Consider the following 21245-nt stretch of genomic DNA (forward strand, 5'->3'; position numbering starts at 1 on the left):
ATATAGTGTGTTGTATAATAGAGGAGGAAAAACAAAACTTGACTCAAATTCCCATACTCTTACCATTAGAACACATAGTTACGCATTTAGATGATATAAAAGAAGCATGTCATAAAATAGATGCCTTACAAGATGAAACAGAATAACAACAATGGGAGACCTTCAAGGGATGTTCAAGGAGAGTGTTTTCCATGTGATGATACAATGGTTTGGCACTGATCTGTCTAGTAGTTATAACATGTAGTAGTTTGTGCGTTTATTGTAAGTGTTGTAGGAGGTGTGGAAACAGCTTTGTGAAGTGGGGGGGGGGGGGGGGGGGGGGGAACTGTTGTGTCAGAGTCTGTGTGACGTTAAGTAACCCTAAGGACAGTGTGACGTACACTCCCTAACACCAGTCTGAACAGCTTGGAGAGGAGGAAGATGTAGGAGAGTACGAATTGAGGTCCGTACAGCACACTCCTCTCTCCGACTGTTGGGAAAGGAATGTAATCAGATGCCACAACTCACCACAAAGAGGAGGCAAATATGCCTGTGTTGGAGTCGCTAGCACTACAGTCTAACAAGAGATAAATTACCACCAACTCCTTAGCTATAAATGCAATGTATCGAGGTCTTTAGGTGACTTATATTAGTGTCAGTCCACGTGTAAATATGTAATGCTTTGAATACTGATGAGGTGAAATGAAATGTGTGACCTGTAAGCCAACCTAAGGTGAAATAACAGGAGTGTACTCACACCAAGCAACAAAACGAATGATGTCAGTGAACTCTAAAAGCAGAGTTTTGTTGAATGTACCTTATACCACAACCAATATGTAATCGTATTTATAAACTGGATGCTCTCAAAGAAGTAGTTGCGAAATAAAGAACCTGTAAACTTTGCAATGTGGAACATAATGTTGCAAATAAAAGGTCCGCTGGCACACAGTACAAGGTGAAAATTTTGTGACCTCAGAGGTCCGAGCTTACAAATTTTTCCCATGGGAAAGGGAGGTGTCACGAAGTATAAAATATTCAATAGCAAAGTATTCAGCTTAAGTTGTAACAAAGTTGGGAAATCATTTCTTGGTGAGAAGAAGTGAATTTTTGTGACGACGACTTAGATGCCGCTATCCAATGTTTGGTCAGGTAACAAGAAGTGAACTTTGAACATCACAAGGCTGGCAGCAAGATAAGCAATTTGACTCTTGAATGGACAGGCGTCAGCGTGGACAAGTATACGATGGAAAAGTACGTCAGATGTCATGTGACAACCACACATGACAATCGCAATCGACACAATCATCATGGAACACTCCAGAAGGGTGCTGCAGTGTGCAACGGCTCCTTATAAATACGCCAACTACCGACTGGAGAGGAAAGCAGATTGATAGTTTTCTGGGACACTACCTCTGTCTCACTCAGGGTCAAGGGCTGAACTTGTATTATTTGGAACAGGCAGTACTTAGAAAGATTCACTAGCCTTCACCACAGTATGACTTGTACTTTGAAGACAAGAGTAGTACAATCTAATATGAGCACTTCTGCATACTTGCATATAGTAACTTGTACATTGGGAATGTGGCGGAGGGTACTGCCAGGGAATGTATTCCTTCCTACCAGTATGATTTACATGCAGTTTCTGACCAAATCATACTGAGTTCCATGCTCTACACCACTCAACAGTCTCTCTCTCTCTCTCTCTCTCTCTCTCTCTCTCTCTCTCTCTCTCTCTCCTCCCCCCCCCCCCCCCCCCCCCCCCTTATCTTTTTTTTACAAATCCGCACTGGCTGTATGATTGATTTTTATTAAATCTGCGGCCAGTTTCGCACCACTTATTGCTGTATCCTCAGGCAATATACGCTATTTATAAAATAGTAACATTGAACATTGCCCTGTAGCCACTCCCCACCATTCACATCCAATATACCATCATCTGGTGAAAGCGATAGTTAAAATTTTTAAAAAAGATTTTTAAATTTAACTAACACTTTCACCAGATGAAGTCTAAGGAATTGAATCTGAAGACCCACGCATTACGTGGGTATCAGACACCAGTACCAAAGCTCAAATCAAGGAAAAGCTTTCTCCATTCAACTGGAAGCCTCAATGAACCACCTTTGAACTTCAGAGTCAACTCATGGTGTTCCAGATCTAGCCACATTGCAGGGTGGATAATCCTGACTGAAAGCCTCCCATGAGGTCACAAAGAAAGCTGGTCAATATGGAAGACCTCAACAGGCTGTGTTCTGGAGTTGGAAGAAGGAAGAAACTTGAAAAAGTGGGGATTTGCATGCGACTCCACAGCATGTGAATGTGTTGAAGACCAGACAATGAGTATTCTTCTTGTCTGAAGCGCATATCCAATGTCATGCACATCACAGAATGTCATTGATACAACCAAGGAAGCATGCGAAGTTGCTGCATACATTTAATTTTAATTGTAATACTTGCAGTACCGTGTTTTGGAACATTTTGTATAACTTGTAAGCTATAGTGCGTGTTTCTGACACGATTAAATAAAAAGTGACTCACAACTGAACTCTCAAGACTTCCGAGCCCCCCCCCCCCCTCTCCTCCCCTCCCCCGACCCCCCACCCCCACCCCCAAAAAAAGAAGCTACTGACCATCAAGGTATACAAGTTTACCTCAGAAATAGTATGATACATAAGTTTTTGCTGTTACTACTTTATTGTGAGTACCATAACCTAAGGCTTGTGTATTTTGCCTTGATAATTTATTTTATTTCTGACATTCTGCGAGAACAGGTTAATCTTGGATTTCAAGTTTGGGTTAGTATGACAGAGTATTATGTAATGGTTGATGAAAGATGAAAAATGGGTTTGCTTGAAATGTTGATCAGAATGAATATAACAGCCTTAACAATCCTATTCACTATTTTTACTTCACAGCAAGTGGACATCTGCAGTACTCAAACACTAATCCACTTACGGTCAAGTCAGAAATAAGCAAGTTAAGAAATTAATTCTAAAATAAATAAGTAAATAATTAATAATTAAGTGACAACGGATGTCTCACCTGCTTGAAAAAATGTGTACTCCAGCTCCAGATGCCCGTTTACGGATGAGACGTGATGCCACTAGAAATTGCAATACAGCCTGTTTTTAATTATATTCTACATACAGGTATTTGATCATTTATTACTTTTACATGTTATGTGACCTGTAATTGAATTATGATAATTAACTTCAAAATTCTGCAGCAGGAACATGCTCTTAACATACTGAAACCCATGGTACTGGTAATTGATTTGGTACTGGTAATTTGATTGAAACACGGGTCCTGAGTAAGTTTGCAATGATTTGCAGTTTTCACCAGTATCTATCTGCACACATCAAAAAAAGTTTTGCATCACCTTGGTTCCAAGAGTTTCGTAACCTGTACAGAAAATTGGAATAGAGATCAACTTAAACATCATTTCCGCCCTTTTTATTGCACCTGAAAACCACATGTTGCATGTTGTACCATCACACTGTGAGACCTTCAAAGGTGGTGGTCCATATTGCTGTACACACCAGTACCTCTAATATCCAGCAGCACGTCCTCATGCATTGTATTCATCGTGGCATATGATCCACAAGTTCATCAAGGCACTGTTAGTCCAGATTGTCCCACTCTTCAATGGTGATTCGGCATACATCCCTCAGAGTTGACGGTAGGTCAATCATCATTAAACAGCCCTTTTCAATCCATTCCATGCATATTTGATAGGGTTCATGTCTGGAGAACATGCTGGCCACTCTAGACAAACGATTTCATTATCCTGAAGGAAGTCATTCAAGATATGTGCACGATGGAGGCACGAATTGTCATCCTTGAAGATGAATGCCTCGCCAATATGCTGCCGATATGGTTGCACTATGTCAGAGGACGGCATTCATATATCACACAGCCATTACGGTGCCTTCCATGACAACATCGACCCACATAACGCCACCCCAGGACAGCAACTGTACTCACTGGACAGTGTGTCTAAGGTGTTCAGCCTGACTGGATTGCCTCCAAACAGGTCTCCAACAATTGTCTGGTTGAAGGCGTATGCGACACTCATCAGTGAAGAGAATGTGATGCCAACCGTGAGTGGTCCATTCAGCATGTTGTTAAGGGCCCATATGTACTGTGTTGCACGGTGTCATGATTACAAAGATGAACTTTGCCATGGACGTCGGGAGTGAAGTTGTGCATCATGCAGCCTATTGCGCACAGTTTGAGTCATAACATGACATCCTGTGACTGCACGAAAAGCATTATTCAAGACTGTGACGTTGTGTCAGGGTTCCTCAGAGTCATAATCTGTAGGTAGCAGTCATCCACTGCAGTAGTAGCTCTTGGGTGGCCTGAGCGAGGCATGTCATCGATAGTTCCTATCTCTCTGTATCTCCTCCATCTCCAAACAACATCGGTTTGGTTCACTCCGAGATGCCTGGCCATTTACCTTGTTGAGAGCACTTCCTGGCACAAAGTAACAATGCGGACATGATTGAACTGCGGTATTGACTGTCTAGGCATGGTTGAACTGCAGGCAACATGGGTCATGTACCTCCTTCCTAGTGGAATAATTGGAACTTATCGGCTGTCGGAACCTCTCCATCTAATAGACGCTGCTCATGCATGGTTGTTTACATCTCTGGGTGGGTTTAGTGACATCTTTGAACAGTCAAAGGGACTGTATCGGTCATACAATATCCACAGTCAACATCTATCTTCAGGAGCTTTGGGAACCGGAGTGATGCAAAACTTTTTTTGATGTGTGTATTAGCATTCTTACAATTTTGTCAGTGCTTCCACCAGAACATTCATATTCTTATTTTATGTATAAGTACTCTTTTACAACAAATCAATTACATAGGGAATTGCAGATACAATTCTGAACACACACTTCTTCAATATTTCATGTTTTTCTCTAATTGCACAACAGTTTCAACAGAACAGTACAGAAGGATAGGCTGCTGCACTGAAGTCATTCAGTAGTCAGTAAGACAAGAAAATTCATTTCCAAAACAAGTAATGCCACTTTTTTTATTACTGACAAAGAAACATAACTCTCTTCACATTTGATATTTCTCATAGCATGCAAATATGGCATGACACTTGGGTTATACAGCCTATGGTAGTATTTCTCTCTTTCCTCACAACATTTCCTTGTTTCTCATTTACATTCTCAATGGGTCACAATGTTGGACTCGTGAGGAGCACACATCAGAAACTACCAAAACATGGTCCATTATGCTCTTAATGTCTGTCAATCAATAGTAAAGAATAACTTATTTAAATAATGTTGTGCTGGGTCTCAGGGGGACCTTCCTCTCCAAGTATGGATCAATGAGCTGAAAAAGCTTTTAGCCTCACATGCTGGAAAGGATCTTCAGCAAGTGTTAAGAGTGTAATTACCACTGCAGCAATATGCGATGTAACTCGCGATACAACACAAAAGCAACTTACATTGGTGGAGCATGTAGAAATGTAATTGAAGTGACTTAACTGGTTCACGCTGGGATGACAGCGATACAACATCAATACGATTCTCTGTTGTATCAGCAAACCACAGACTGTGGGTTGCTCCATGCAACTGTATTGTACACAGTGCATGGCAGGGGAAACTTAAAGTGATAAAAAAAAGTTGTTTTATGTAAAGGAATCAAATCCATATCTGTAGTTAGTTTCTCGGGAAATCTTTAGTATGATCTCCAATATTTGATTTTAAGAAAACTATTTCTGAAAAAATAAAAATAGTTTTTTCGTATCTTATAGTTTGATATCAAAGCTTGATAGTGAACTTTTTATTTTCAGGACTGCTCACAGTTACTGTGATACTTCAAAACTAAGTAAACCACAGCATAAATTTCGAAAAGAATGCAATAAAAAATGTAGTCACTGGCCAGTTTACGTCTAGTGCATTTTAGGTCATACAATGCTGCATATCAAATGCAGCTAACATATCACAATTGTTTTTAACACTAGAAGCAGACCCATATCTCTTTCCAGTCTTGCGTAAATATGTTATATATTTGGAGGTTGTCTGAGACAAGGCTGATAACACATCTGACACAAGGCTACTGCTGCCTGCTATGCCTATGGCTTTCATGATCACTCGTTACAAACACTAGTTCACGTAGAAAAGCGTCACATCAGATGACCTTTATTGCATTGAGTCATTTTGTATCACCGCAAGGAGAGCAACACCTGATGACTATGCAGATGACAACACCATGAATGATGCTTGTACCTCTGAAGGTTTCAAAAAATATTGTTATTTTTGTAACATAAAATATTATATAATGCACTGAGTATGATACATATAATTCAGTTTAAACATGTTGAGCATGCAGAAAATGGTACAGCCAATGTTTGTCCATATATTAAACAGATGATGATGATGATGTCCACTATCTCTCATTTGAGATCCACTGCTGAATAAATGTCTCCGTAAGACTTCTGTATGCCCTGTGATCTTCAGTCTTGTGGAATCATCTTGCTACTACTTACCTAATATCATCTATACACCTACCATTTGGTCTTTTCTTGTATCTTGGTATACAGTAAAGAACTACCTTGGTGCATCTACCATCAATTGCCTAATTAAATATTCTGTCATTCAGCATTATAACTTGATAACAGTCATAATTTATTTATTTTGCCTAGTTATTTCTAACCTGCAATACATTTATTTGTTTTCCTGTCAATCCTTGTAATTCCCAAAATGTCTGTCTCTAGCTTTTGAACGATTTTTCTATACAGACTGTAAGCTTTTCATACCAGGCATATTAGAAAATTAGTTTTCAAAATTATGTTTCATTTATAGACATCAATGCAAGCTATTTTTATTCTTCTTTATTTCTTCTGCTCCCCTTCCTGTAGACGTTGTGAAGTATTCTATTATAAAAACTGATAAACTGGCTCTACAGGGTAATTGTTAATTTGTACCATTTTCTTCTTGATGTGTTAAAAACTTTTCTGGAATTTACACAACCCGCATTGAGTGGTAATTCACACAAACTGCTCCATTCCACAACTTCGTTTATATCCACTGTGCTGTATCCACTTTTAACACCAGGAAGGGTCTCTCTCACTCTCTCTCTCTCTCTCTCTCTCTCTCTCTCTCTCTCTCTCTCTCTCTCCCTCTCTCTTAATGGTTGGCAGTAATTTTAGGTCCAAAGGTGTATAGTTTTCTTATATATATAGTCTGTCTCTTTTTTGCGAAGAAGAATAAATACACCATTGTGCCAGTTTTGAGGGATTGTCTTCCTTCAAAAACATTCTGTGAATAACTTTTTAAGTTTAATTTTGATTACATTTACTACAGCTTTTATTTCTGTGTGGCTTGGTAAGTAAGTGTCTGGCTACAAATCTGGAAGTCTGGGTTCAATGCTCAGCTTTTATTTCTGTGTGGCTTGGTAAGTAAGTGTCTGGCTACAAATACGGAAGTCTGGGTTCAATGCTCAGTTGGTTCTAGTTATTTTCAATCACTTATCACTTCTTACAACTCTAGCAGTGACTGGTACATGTGAAAAATGGTTGCACTGGGAGTTAAAATGAAACAGCAGTTCCTTCTCTCAACAGTCTGGGTAATTCAGTGCAAAGGTTGGACAAGGGCTATGCCATACCACTTCCAATACGAACATGTCTAGTTAAGCAAGTTAAGCACAAGGAGGAGGACAACTTTACCTTTATTATTTCTATTGACACACAGTTATCTCCAGACACCTTGAATCACTTTATGCACTTCATCCCACATAACTCCGTAAGCTATTATTTTCATTATTAATTATGTGTGCTTCTGATCACTCTCTTGAACTATATAAATATCACCAAAATACAAGTAATATATAAACAAATCTTTAAATGGGTGTATTATTTTACTACCACTTTACTTATTGGATCAAATAATGTTAAAGCACTGAAGGGTGAATTATACTGGAAATACATCAAAATAAAAATGTAAATTCTTTTAAGTTGATGTCTCAAACAAATTAAGCTGAAGAACCAGTTCTTGTTACCGTATGACGAACATCATTACATTAAATGCTGAAATTCAAACAAACAGAGACATGTTTCTGTTTGTATCATAGTTACAAGATCTTGCAATCCTTTTAGGAAGTGAATATTGCATTACAATGTTGTACATTGAGCAAGCAGTAACAGAAAGCAAGGGGAAATTTGAAAAAGACATTAAAATTCAAGGAGAAGTAGTATAGCCTTTGAGGTTTGATGATGACAGTGTAATTCTGTCACAGACAGCAAAAGAGCAGTTGAAAAGAATGGATTCTGGCTTGAAAAGATGTTATAAGATTAATAACAACAAATGTAAATTAAATGTAATGGAATGTAGTCAAATTAAATCAGCCGATGCTGAGGGGAATCAGATACTAAAAGTAGTAGGCAAGTTTTGGTATCTGAGTAGCAAAATAACTGAGGATAGATGAAGTTGAGAGATATAAAAAGTAGGTTAGCAATAGCATGAAATATGCTTATGAAAGAGCTGTACTCAAACAACCTCAGCAACATGTGGGGTGGGCCCACATCCCCCATATGGTCCTGCTCTCTCCCCAAGTGATCTATTTTTGGAGCCCTAAAGAAAGACATTTGTGGCAACTGATTTGCTTCAGACGAAGAGGTGCATGCCTGAGTTCAATCATTGTTCCATAGGCTATAGCAAAATTTTTCCATGAAGGCATCGACCATTTTGTCTCACATTGGGATAAATGTATTAGCAGATATTGTGATTATTTTTAAAATAATAAACCATTTACTTAATTTTCTACCATTTGTCTTGTTTTCATTTGACTGCCCCTTATAAGTATGGAATTTTCTGCATGATAAGAGGCTGATCAAATATGTGTATGAAACAGCAAAAAAAAAAAAAGACCTGAGTGTAATAAAAATGAAAGAAAAGAATTTTCATTTCTTTTTCAAATGTTGCCTTGGTTTCTATTACTGTTTGCTCAATGTATAACACTGTAATGTAAAATCCACTTCCCAAAAGGACTGCAAGATTTTGTAACTATGATGTATTATTAGCGAAGGCAGCACTGGCGTTTTCTCTTTTTCAGTATGATAAGTGCTGAAAGGAAAAGCTCACATCCAAGCTCACAAAATCTAAGAATAGCTGGGGTGATTACATGGAAAAAATATATATGTAATATGTTGTAACACATACCAGTTAATATGAAAATAGTAGTTTTCCAGGAATATTTCCTGTGCCTTTTATCTTTCAGTTCTGGATAACACCCATACAAATTGAGGACAAGGTAGGTTAAGGTAGAAGATTGTTATGTTTGTAAGTGTGGAAGTGGCTTGTGGGAATGCATTTTTAGGTATTCACTTTCACTGCTACACCCATAGGGAGATGCCAAATGACAAATAGTTTTCGAAGAGCAAGAGTTAAGTTCTGAAAATGCAAAATATGATATGTAATGGAAATCCCAATCAATAAGCAGCTAAATAATGATAGCAGTCCTGCAAAACAGTGGACAACGACAAGAAAAATCCTGAAAGAAATATAGTTTGCAGGAGGGGGGGAGATAGACAACAGATTAGATTAGATTAATACCTGTTCCATAGATCATGAATACGACAATTCGTAATGATATGGAACGTGTCAGGTTAATGAAAGATGTCTGTACAAGATATTACATTACACACTTAAGCATTACACTAATGCTTAAGTTAGCTTTTTTTCCCTCCCTTAATTTATATCTAAAAATTCAGCCAATGAGTAGAAGGAGTTGTCATCTAGAAATTCTTTTAATTTATTTTTAAATGTTGGTTGACTATCTGTCAGGCTTTTGATGCTGTTTGGTAGGTGACCAAACACTTTTGTAGCAGCATAATGTACCCCCTTCTGTGCCAAAGTCAGATTTAACCCTGCATAGTGAAGATCATCCTTTCTCCTGGTGTTATAGCTATGCACACTGCTATTACTTTTGAACTGGGCTGGATTGTTAACAACAAATTTCATAAGTGAATATATATACTGTGAGGTTACTGTGAGGATCCCTAGATCCTTAAATAGATGTCTGCAAGATGACCGTGGGTGGGCTCCAGCAATTATTCTGATTACACGTTTTTGAGCAATGAATACTTTTCTACTCAACGATGAATTACCCCAGAATATGATACCATACGAAAGCAGTGAATGAAAGTAGGAATAGTAAGCTAATTTATTGAGATTCTTATCACCAAAATTTGCAATAACCCTAATAGCATACGTAGCCGAACTCAGACGTTTCAGCAGAACATCAATGTGTTGCTTCCAGTTTAACCTCTCATCAATGGACACACCTAGAAATTTTGAAAATTCTACCTTAGCTACAGACTTAGTTCAAAGTCTATATTTATTACTGGAGTTGTGCCATTTTCTGTACGGAACTGTATATACTGTGTTTTATCAAAATTTAAAGAGAGTCCGTTTGCTGAGAACCACTTAATAATTTTGTGAAAAACATCATTTACAATTACATCACTTAGTTCTTGGTTTTTGGATGTTATTACTATACTTGTATCACCACCAAAAAGAACTAACTTTGCATCTTCATCAATATGGAATGGTAAGTCATTAATGTATATGAAGAACAGTAAAGGACCTAAGAGCGAACCCTGTGGGACCCCGTGCTTAATAGTTTGAGGAATCCACTGTTGTATTAACATTACATGAACCACTTATTTCAACTTTCTGCATTCTTCCAGTTAAGTATGAATTAAACCATTTGTGCACTGCCCCCCTCAAACCATAATGATTTGGCTTATCTAAAATGAAATATAGAGGGCTGCACAGATGACAATAAAGACTATTAAATGAAAAATGAATCAAAAAATATGGAAAAAGACAGTATATTGGTACAGGAAATAGTAAACACAAAGAAAGCTAAAATATACTGACAGGAGACCTAAGAATGGACAGACAACTGAGACAAATTATTCATGGGAGAAAAATACTTAACTATTAATGAATAGAAACAAAATAACTGAGTCAGCAGGAACAGAGTACTACTTCACAGCAGAAGTAACTAGTGACCCACTGTGCCTTACTATGTTCTTCAGACGATGGTCTTATAAACTACACTTGATACCCATATATCTTAACCCTGTCAGTCTGTCTGTATCATACTCTCTTCTACAAATCAGACTTGTTGATGAAAAATGATATATTATTAAAGAAAATAATTATGACAAAGTAGTCATGAATTTTGAGCTACTAATAACAGTTGTCCACAGCTTCTGCAAATAAATCAAAATTATCATCATTCTATACTCAAATATCAATCAAAATGTGAGTGCAGACAGTAGCACACTGTATGTCCCAAACGTAGGCGCTACTTAAATAAATACCTCTAACTCATTCTTCTTACAATGTCATTCACATGTAGGGTGAAATATATCAGTCTATGAAATTTAAATGCTATCAATATTCTCAAATGCTATAAATATTCTCCAATGTGACGAAGCAAGCTGGGATATTTTTTACTTCCCCTCTTGTTTTGCCATTTACCTCCTTAAAATTCATTTTTCTTTTTTAACTAATCAGTAATTGTTTTGTAACTTAAATTCTATTGTTGACTCATAAACAAATATAAATTCTGTAATAATTATAAACATGTGGAAGAACCACCAATAGTATTCTAAAGGATCTATTTGGCTCAATTCAAAAAGATGTTAATAACACCAGCTCTTAATTAATTCCAAAGTAATTAACAGTTTTGTCAAAAGTGTTCATTGCATAACAATATCTGTTAATTTCATCATTTAAACAAATAATTCAGTCTAACTCTTGTAGTAGAAGAAACTGTTAATAAGATGAAATTTTTTTATGTTTTCAGTTAATTTAATGAGTTAAGTTTTAATTGTAATTTCTGTAACTTTAACATCAAACAATGTGTAGTTTCAGTTCCTATTATTGTGAGAATATATAAGGTCCCAATTTTTGGTCCCAAGACTGTTAGTCCATGGCCGAATTTCAGATGAAAAACCTGTAATGGTTAGAACAACAACAAGACATCCACTTAACTGTGAAATAAGTGTAACACAATTGGGCTGTGTGTTAAAACAATGACAGTGTCTGTTCCATACATTCCTTTTTATTCTTGAAGAACTGAGTAATGTGTGTTTAGGCTTTCACTGCTCGTAGATGTTCAACAGTAAGCTATTGTAGGAGTATGTGGATGTTTGCCTGCAAACTATTAATAAGGGTTATCGGAAGTTAAACAATAGTGTGCTGGCCAAATAGCTGTGTATTATTGGGGGTTGGGAACAGTGAAAGTAAAGAACTGTGAAATGCAAATGTGCACCTGTTGGCTACATCATTTAAAGTAGTCAATGTTGAACTTACCAAGGACAATCAACGATGAAATAAAACAGGCATCACAAAAAATATTAAGCAAATTTGGATTTTACTTTAAAAAAATCACACTGACGACTGTGCATGCTGTAATACTTCAGCTTTGAACAAATTATTTTGCCAATTAAATTTAAATTAAACTATTATTGCATAATACCTGAGCTATCTTGAGGAGTCATGTGCCTTTCCAAGACCTTTGTTATAACTTGTATCCATTCATCTCTGTCATCCTCAGTTTCTGCGGACAGATGATATGCTCGTTCTGGTGTCCGTAAGGTGAACGAAAATTTCAGGTCCTTCGCACCTGGTGGAACACCTACCCTCACACTATAGCCATCTAACATATGCCCAAGGAATATCTCACCTTTTGGATGTGCATCCTAGAATTCAACAGATTACATTTTTTTTAATTTCCAAATAACTGTTTAAAAAATCTCAATATCTACAAAAGAAAGTCAAATGATTCAGGCAGCACTATAAATAGCAGCTGCAAACAAGTAAAAATAGTTCTAAAGATAAGTTGTTAAATTATATAATGAACTACTGATGCATACACACAGACATACAACATTATAAGAGCAAGAGTAACACTTTGGTGGCCACGCCTGAACATAACTTGGGCACAATTTTCCGGACGCAAGCCACCTATTGCTTGAAAACTGAACTCATAAAGTATGAGAATAATGTATGGACATTTTGCTACCTGCCCTTGACAGGTGCTGCCTTCGGTTGGCATATTCTAGAATTATTTCAAAAGAAACATCAGTGAACTTGAACAGCTGCTGTCTCAAATGGTTGAGCCAATATGTGATTACACTAACGTAATTTCGTGTATGAACTTGTTAGGTTTTGAAGTCATCTGTAATTTTCTTACAAATATATCACATTCATTGGGTGAGAAATAAATTTTGGAAGCTCAAGAGGAAGAAATTTCATAGTAACTCACCTTGCGATTTTTATTTTTTTCCCAGGAGGGTAATTATACTTTCTGTCATCATTATTTTAAAATTTGTAACCTATTGAAGAACTAAAGTAAACATGAAAAATAACTGTTGAAGTGTATTCTTTTTTTACTATGTACTACTTTTTAATAAATATCAATTACATACATTCCAGTAACACTTTAAATAACGGCACAAATGGCTGGTTTTTAAGCCCAATATTCTTCTAAGAAGCTGTCTTCAAAGTGTTAAAAACATAATTATTGTAGATTAAAAACCTTGATGATTTAAATTACAAAATTATTTTGAGTTAAAAACTTGGTGATCTATTATTTGTGGGGGGCAGGGGAGTGGGAGGGGAGAGGGTGGCAGAATGTGTCAGGTGAGCTGCAAAACCATTTCATTTCATAGTTTTTGTACACAAATGAAGGCTGAAGATACTGCTCTCCTAATTACAAAGCAGTTTCATGTGCTTCAAAACCTTTTGTTGAAGAAATAAGTTCCTCTGCAGACTTTCATCATGATCAAGACTCCTTGTCTCCCAGGGTTTTGCCATCAACAGTTTTCTTAGCCATCTCTACCAGCTCATCATTAAGTCGGACTCCTGTACCTGAGTCCAGGCATTGGCATCTTTGTGAGCAGCATCTTTTAAGTTTGGGAATATAGTTTGCTAAATTTGAAAATGGGTTTTCCACTTGCTGCCAGATCCTCAGGATCATCATCACTATTCTACACAAGTTATTCCATGATAATTTTATGGAAGTTTCTCAAACTGTACTACAAGCAGTCAATAGCATTCTTGATATTAGAGGTATATGTACTTGCACAGATGCATCATCATTGTGATTCAGAGGCACTTTTTTAAGGAACAGTCTATGATAAAATCACATATTTTATTGTCTCACTTGTCTCACATACTGGATTAGGCTTTTAACACTGAGTGGTAGCCAACTTCACAAATGTTTTCCATTTTTCAACTGAGTTTCCACTAGGTAAGTAAAGGCACTGTCCAAAAAAGAAAGAGCTTTCATTGGTACTTAGGTGTGAGATATTTTTCAACTCTTAGGACAAGCTCATTGTGAAACAAATCATGAACGAGCTCTATGTACTACATGTGCTTTGAATATTTTTATTGGGTATTTTCAGGATCAATTTTTTTCCAGTGCTGTTGGAGTAACAGATTTATCACATGCTATTAAAGTCAACTGCTCTTTATTCTTTTAAACATCTGGGGCGCACCTGTCTTTTTGTGAAAGTAATGTTTCGAAGGGTAACGTTTTAAAATGTAAGCCCATCTCATCATCACTATATAGTTTATCAAGGTTGTAACCCCTTTCTCCTCCAAATCTTTGGATACCTTAAGGTACACACTATAAAGCCCTGTTTACTGGACATTTTCTACTTGTTTCGGTGCATAATCATCATCATCATCAGTTTTCTGCTATATTAGCAGGTACTTTGCATCTCCTCTTCATACGATCCAGTGCTTCCTTCTTAATGCCAGTGTATGTGCTGCCCTTCAGGATCTGAAATCTCTTCCTCTCTTGCTGCCTCTTCCCTACCACATACTCTTCTATATGCCATACTACCACCTCTCAAAACACAGTGGAGAGAGAAGAGCTTGCAGTAGATGAGATTTGTTACACAGCATCAAAGGTGAATTGCGCATACGAAGTGTGATAAAAAAGTAACTCGACTTTTTTAATCTTGTGGTCATTGTAGATCCGATTTTCAAAAAAAGAAAATTATCTTGTTGGTACACATTCCTGATTAATGTTTGAATTTTCAGTTTTTTTTAAGTATTTAGTTTACTGCTGATAGCCAAAAAGGTTATAGATATTTTTCGAGTGCTCACTGAATTTTTACTTTAAAAAAAGATAGATCAAAGAATTTGCATGTAATTTTGCTTGAAAAATGGAATAAAGTGCAGCACCACATTCGAAATGTTGATTGTGGCATCTGGTGAATCTACTATGAATAAGATGTGAGTTTACATGTGGTGTAAACTTTTAAAAGAGGGTCAAGAAGATGGAGATGATGACAGCCGTGGACATCGTAGTACATCAATTGCTTATGACAATGTGGATTAAGTAAACTGTTCTGGGGAACACCAAATCACCATCAAAGAGATTACTGATGATATCGGAATATCCTTTGGATTATGCCAAACAATTTTTTTCAAATGTTTTGGGCATGGATAGTTGATCACGAGTTCCTGCCTTATGGTTGTACAGTCAATAAGGAAAACTGCCTGGAAGCCAAACGTCATTTGTGTGAAGCAATCTGAAGAAAATACCAGAATTGTGCAAAACCACTCATGGGAATTGCTTCACAATAATGTTCGCGCTCACACCTCAGTTCTTACTGATGAATTTTTTGGAAAAAGCAAAACCTTTATGTTGCAGCCGCCATATTTGCCGGACATGGACCCCTGCGACTTTTTTCTATTTCCAAGGCTGAAGAGAACTATGAAAGGACATAGTTTTGCCACCACTGATGTGATAAAAAACAGAACTGATGAAGGAAATGAACACCATAATCCAATGTGAGTTCCAGAAGTTCTTCTGAGATTGGAAAAAGTGCAGGCACAAGTGTAGTACATCTAATAGGGTATACTTTGAAAGGAACAAAGTTGATCTTGATGATGGTGGTAGTGATGATGATGATGATGAATAAATAGAGATTCTTTAACAAAAACAAAAATTTCCATTACTTTTTGATCACATCTTACAGCTTTTAAGATATGCATTTTAGAACTCATGTTTACAAGACATTTTTGCTTTGAATGATTGTTCCTATCATGTACCTGACCACTTGTTATGGCACACTGTAACCTTTAGATAAACAGTAACGGGTCACTAAATCCTAAAATCAAAACTTTGGATAATTGGAAGCCAAAACACCACCTATAATTAAAAGCTTCAGTAATTTGTATATGGATAGTCATGTTTCTGCAGAATAGTCATAGTAAATTAAAATAACTCAAAGCCTATAAACATATCTTAATACATAAACTGATACTGGAAGCTTATTGAAAATTACTTTGATGACCACACTAAGTATTCTCACCAAATACTGTGTGTGTTCAAATTACTTGCCTGTAGAGTACTGTCTCATTTGTGTGACTGGATTCATAATTTTTCTGTAGAAAGATCACAGTTCACAATAACAGATGACAGAATGACAGGAAGTCATCAATTAAAACAGAAGTAATATCTGCCCATTTCCCAAAATAGTGTTACAGGCCCTCTGCTGTTCCTGATCTAAATAAATGATATAGGAGACAGTCTGAGCAGCCCTCTTTGATTGTTTGCATATGATGCAGCCATTTACTGTCTCGTAAAGCCATCAGATGATCAAAACCAATTGCAAAATGATTTAGACAAGATATGGACATGGCGTAAAAAATGGAAATTGACTTTAAATAATGAAAAGTGTGACATCATCCATGTAAGTACTAAAAAGGATGCGCTAAATTTTGGATACACAACAAATCACACAAATCTGAAGGCTGTAAATTCAACTAAATACTTAGAGATTACAATTACAAATAACTGAAATTGGAATCATCATGTAGATAAAGTTGTGGGTAAAGCAAAGCAAAGACTGTGCTTTATTGGCAGAATGCTTAGAAAGTGCAACAGGTCTACTGAAGAGACTGCTTACACTACACTTGTCCACCCTCTTGTAGAGTTTTACTGTGCAATGTGGGATCCACATCAGACAGAACTGAAAGAAGTTATCGAAAAAATTCAAAGAAGTGCAGTTACTTTATATTACCGCAAAATAAGGAAGAGAGTGCCATGGCTATGATATGCGAATTGGGGTGGTAATCATGGAAAGACATTTTTTATTGTGGCACCATCTTCTCATGAAATGTCAATTACCAAATTTCTCCTCAGAGTGTGAAAATACACTCCTGGAAATGGAAAAAAGAACACATTGACACCGGTGTGTCAGACCCACCATACTTGCTCCGGACACTGTGAGAGGGCTGTACAAGCAATGATCACACGCACAGCACAGCGGACACACCAGGAACCGCGGTGTTGGCCGTCGAATGGCGCTAGCTGCGCAGCATTTGTGCACCGCCGCCATCAGTGTCAGCCAGTTTGCCGTGGCATACGGAGCTCCATCGCAGTCTTTAACACTGGTAGCATGCCGCGACAGCGTGGACGTGAACCGTATGTGCAGTTGACGGACTTTGAGCGAGGGCCTATAGTGGGCATGCGGGAGGCCAGGTGGACGTACCACCGAATTGTTCAACACGTGGGGCGTGAGGTCTCCACAGTACATCGATGTTGTCGCCAGTGGTCGGCGGAAGGTGCACGTGCCCGTCGACCTGGGACCGGACCGCAGCGATGCACAGATGCACGCCAAGACCGTAGGATCCTACGCAGTGCCGTAGGGGACCACACCGCCACTTCCCAGCAAATTAGGGACACTGTTGCTCCTGGGGTATCGGCGAGGACCATTCGCAACCATCTCCATGAAGCTGGGCTACAGTCCCGCACACCGTTAGGCCGTCTTCTGCTCACGCCCCAACATCGTGCAGCCCGCCTCCAGTGGTGTCGCGACAGGCGTGAATGAAGGGACGAATGGAGACGTGTCGTCTTCAGCGATGAGAGTCGCTTCTGCCTTGGTGCCAATTATGGTCGTATGCGTGTTTGGCGCCGTGCAGGTGAGCGCCACAATCAGGACTGCATACGACAGAGGCACACAGAGCCAACACCCGGCATCATGGTGTGGGGAGCGATCTCCTACACTGGCCGTACACCTCTGGTGATCGTCGAGGGGACACTGAATAGTGCACGGTACATCCAAACCGTCATCGAACTCATCGTTCTACCATTCCTAGACCGGCAAGGGAACTTGCTGTTCCAACAGGACAATGCACGTCCGCATGTATCCCGTGCCACCCAACGTGCTCTAGAAGGTGTAAGTCAACTACCCTGGCCAGCAAGATCTCCGGATCTGTCCCCCATTGAGCATGTTTGGGATTGGATAAAGCGTCGTCTCACGCGGTCTGCACATCCAGCACGAACACTGGTCCAACTGAGGCGCCAGGTGGAAATGGCATGGCAAGCCGTTCCACAGGTCTACATCCAGCATCTCTACGATCGTCTCCATGGGAGAATAGCAGCCTGCATTGCTGCGAAAGGTGGATATACACTGTACTAGTGCCGACATTGTGCATGCTCTGTTGCCTGTGTCTATGTGCCTGTGGTTCTGTCAGTGTGATCATGTGATGTATCTGACCCCAGGAATGTGTCAATAAAGTTTCCCCTTCCTGGGACAATGAATTCACGGTGTTCTTATTTCAATTTCCAGGAGTGTATTTTGTTGGTACCCACCTACACTGGGAGAAATGATTAACATAATAAAATAAGAGAAATCAGAATTTGCACAAAAAGATGTGTTCATTTTACCCACACACAGTTCAAGAGAGGAATGATAAGAAATACCTTGAAGAAGGTGGTTTGATGAATTTTCTGCCAGGCACTCAATTGTGATTTGCAGAATAATCATGCTGATGCAGATGTAGATGTAAAAGCTGCGAAGATGGCCAAATATTTAGTAAGCACTTGGCACACCATGTGTTACTGCCCAAAACATAAACAGTAATACTACCCAAATGACAGACTGTCGTCTTAGTAGAAACTGGGTGTACAGGAAAGGCGCTTATTGTACGATAGTTTCCTAATGTGAGTGCTCATAGTAGGTGCTAAACTCTGAAAAAGAGTTTCCTAAACATCTCAAGCATGTGTAAGACTAAAGGACACCATTGCTGAGACAGAGTACATAGAAGCTGTTGTAAAATGTATAGTGTTTGGAGGTTTTTGTGACACTGATGCTAAGTAAATATTTCTGCTTAAAAGTGAGTGGACATTACTGTACGCCTTTTTGTTGTTATTTCCGATGGAATTACTTATTGACAGTTAGGTTCCTTTTCTAACAAACGTTGTTACCATATGCAATAGTGTTGCATATTAACATACCTGTGACATATTGGGGGAACTCGTTCTCTTGCAGTTTGTTTTACATAACATACAATAACACCATAAGATAACAGTATTTTACCATTTGATAGTAAAATATTGACAACTGTGTTTATTTAAATTTTATTAAATTACCATAAATGGGGATTACTCTGACTGGTCCTATGATTGAAATTGACATGTTTTGTGGACCTTTCTGTTAGGGCAGTATTTTGTTCATAAGTTAATCAATGTTTCTCCAAATTCAAAGCAATCAGTACACAGTACTTATAAAAAACAATCTAACAAATCACAGGAGCTGATATCTTTTGAGGACTATGTCTACAATGAAAGCGTCTGTGAATGCCTTCACAAAAATTAGTCTCATCCTGTGCAACAGAAGCATCTTTAGACAGCATGAATTTTCAATTAATCACCATGCTGACCCTCCTCAAGAAGGAGATGCGAAAACCAAAAATAAAATTAGTGATTGTGATGCTGGTCAAGCACTCCACTTCACAGACATCAGACTTCTTCACAGATCATAAAGCCACCTGTGATCCGGCCATTCAAATAGGTCCACATCACACTTGTGCTCCCCTGAGTTAATAACATCATCATCTTGTGTGAAGCAATTATAAGAATAAGAAATCAACAGCTGCAACTAAGAATAAAGCAGCCAAAATGTTATTCAGGGAGAAGACTGGACATCATCTAAACACTGACCTAAAGCAGAAGAATCACCTTGTGACTCAGCATCCAATGTCATCTTGATGAGAGTGGTGATTAAGACAGTAGTGGTGATGACGCATAGTGTCTATTCTATACAGGGTGATTTTTTGGCGACATGGGGAAAAATGGGCACAGTGCACGAAATTGTATCACTAGGCTCATGAAGATTGCGGTGTCACAGAAGGCAATTTCGTTTGCCAGCAATGTCATAAAGATAAATGTGAGTAGTGTGAAATGAGTGAAGAACAACAGAAATCTATGAGTCTGTAAAAACTGTATGAATATTTCACTATATAGTAGTAAGAAAAATTATTACCACCACCCCATATTAGGAATTCTCTACCTTATTTCTATGAAATGCATAGTTTTTGAGAGTGTTTATTATTGTGAATATGATAAATGTACCGTAACATTAAATAATGCAAGGTGTTACTACCATGATACAAAATATAACTGCATTTACTTCTAGGTGTTTAAAATGGGTTTTAAAAAGGTGTGCCTCATATCTGGCACCCTCCCTGTACTCTTTAAAAAGACAATAAAGAGATGGTTGTACCGTATCAAGCTACACTCACAAACGGAGACAGAAAAGCATTCATTTGTCACAAGCAGTCCCCAATCCAGAGGCAAGTTATCAGTACTGCAGTTTGAGTCTGTAGCACATAGAACTCTTCCACAGCAAGATAGTTGTTTTCATTGCTGTAGTTTCCTGTTCCTCTCTTCCAAAATTTGACTAACAACAACAGACCCTGTACCTCTACAACAAGGCTAATGCATGTATGGGAACAATGTATTCTGGCAGAATAGGTATCTTAATAGCCTACTTTGGTGCTCCACTCACTCATCAACTTGTGTTTATCGTTTCAAGAAGGTGGAAGATACAGAGTTCTGCAAAATATTGATTTGTTTCTTTGTTAGTTTGTAACGTTCCCTGGCAGCACACACACTATTAATAAACTGAAATGACATTTAATCGTGTTATGTACGCCACTATGAAGCAATTCGTATGTACTGTAATTGTTTAACAAAAAATATTATTTAATTTTGTATAAAGGGCGTTGGTTATTATTGTAATATTTTCTGTAATAATATTCTCGATGCATTTATGATTGTATTATTTCTATACTTATAATGTAATTATAAAATATGTTAATATCTGCAATGAAAAAATGTCAAATATACTCACAGAGGAAAATAATGTTGCAAGATTACAAAGAGACATTCATAATCAGCATTAGTATAAATAGCACTACATAATGT

The 21245-nt window shown here is 37.9% G+C and overlaps 1 protein-coding gene across 1 annotated transcript in view; it reads right to left on the minus strand.

The window, feature by feature from the left end:
- The window catches only part of LOC126355998 (arf-GAP with dual PH domain-containing protein 1-like), a 127390-nt gene that overhangs the window by 29538 nt on the left and 76607 nt on the right, over window positions 1–21245 (minus strand). Inside the window, exons 6-7 of the mRNA XM_050006632.1 lie at window positions 12492–12714; window positions 3019–3079 (exon numbers count right to left, since the gene is read on the minus strand). Of these exons, the coding sequence (XP_049862589.1) occupies window positions 3019–3079; window positions 12492–12714 (284 nt within the window). The remainder of the gene's footprint in view (window positions 1–3018; window positions 3080–12491; window positions 12715–21245) is intronic.

Source organism: Schistocerca gregaria, chromosome 3 (assembly GCF_023897955.1).
Source record: "Schistocerca gregaria isolate iqSchGreg1 chromosome 3, iqSchGreg1.2, whole genome shotgun sequence".
Lineage (NCBI taxonomy): Eukaryota > Metazoa > Arthropoda > Insecta > Orthoptera > Acrididae > Schistocerca > Schistocerca gregaria.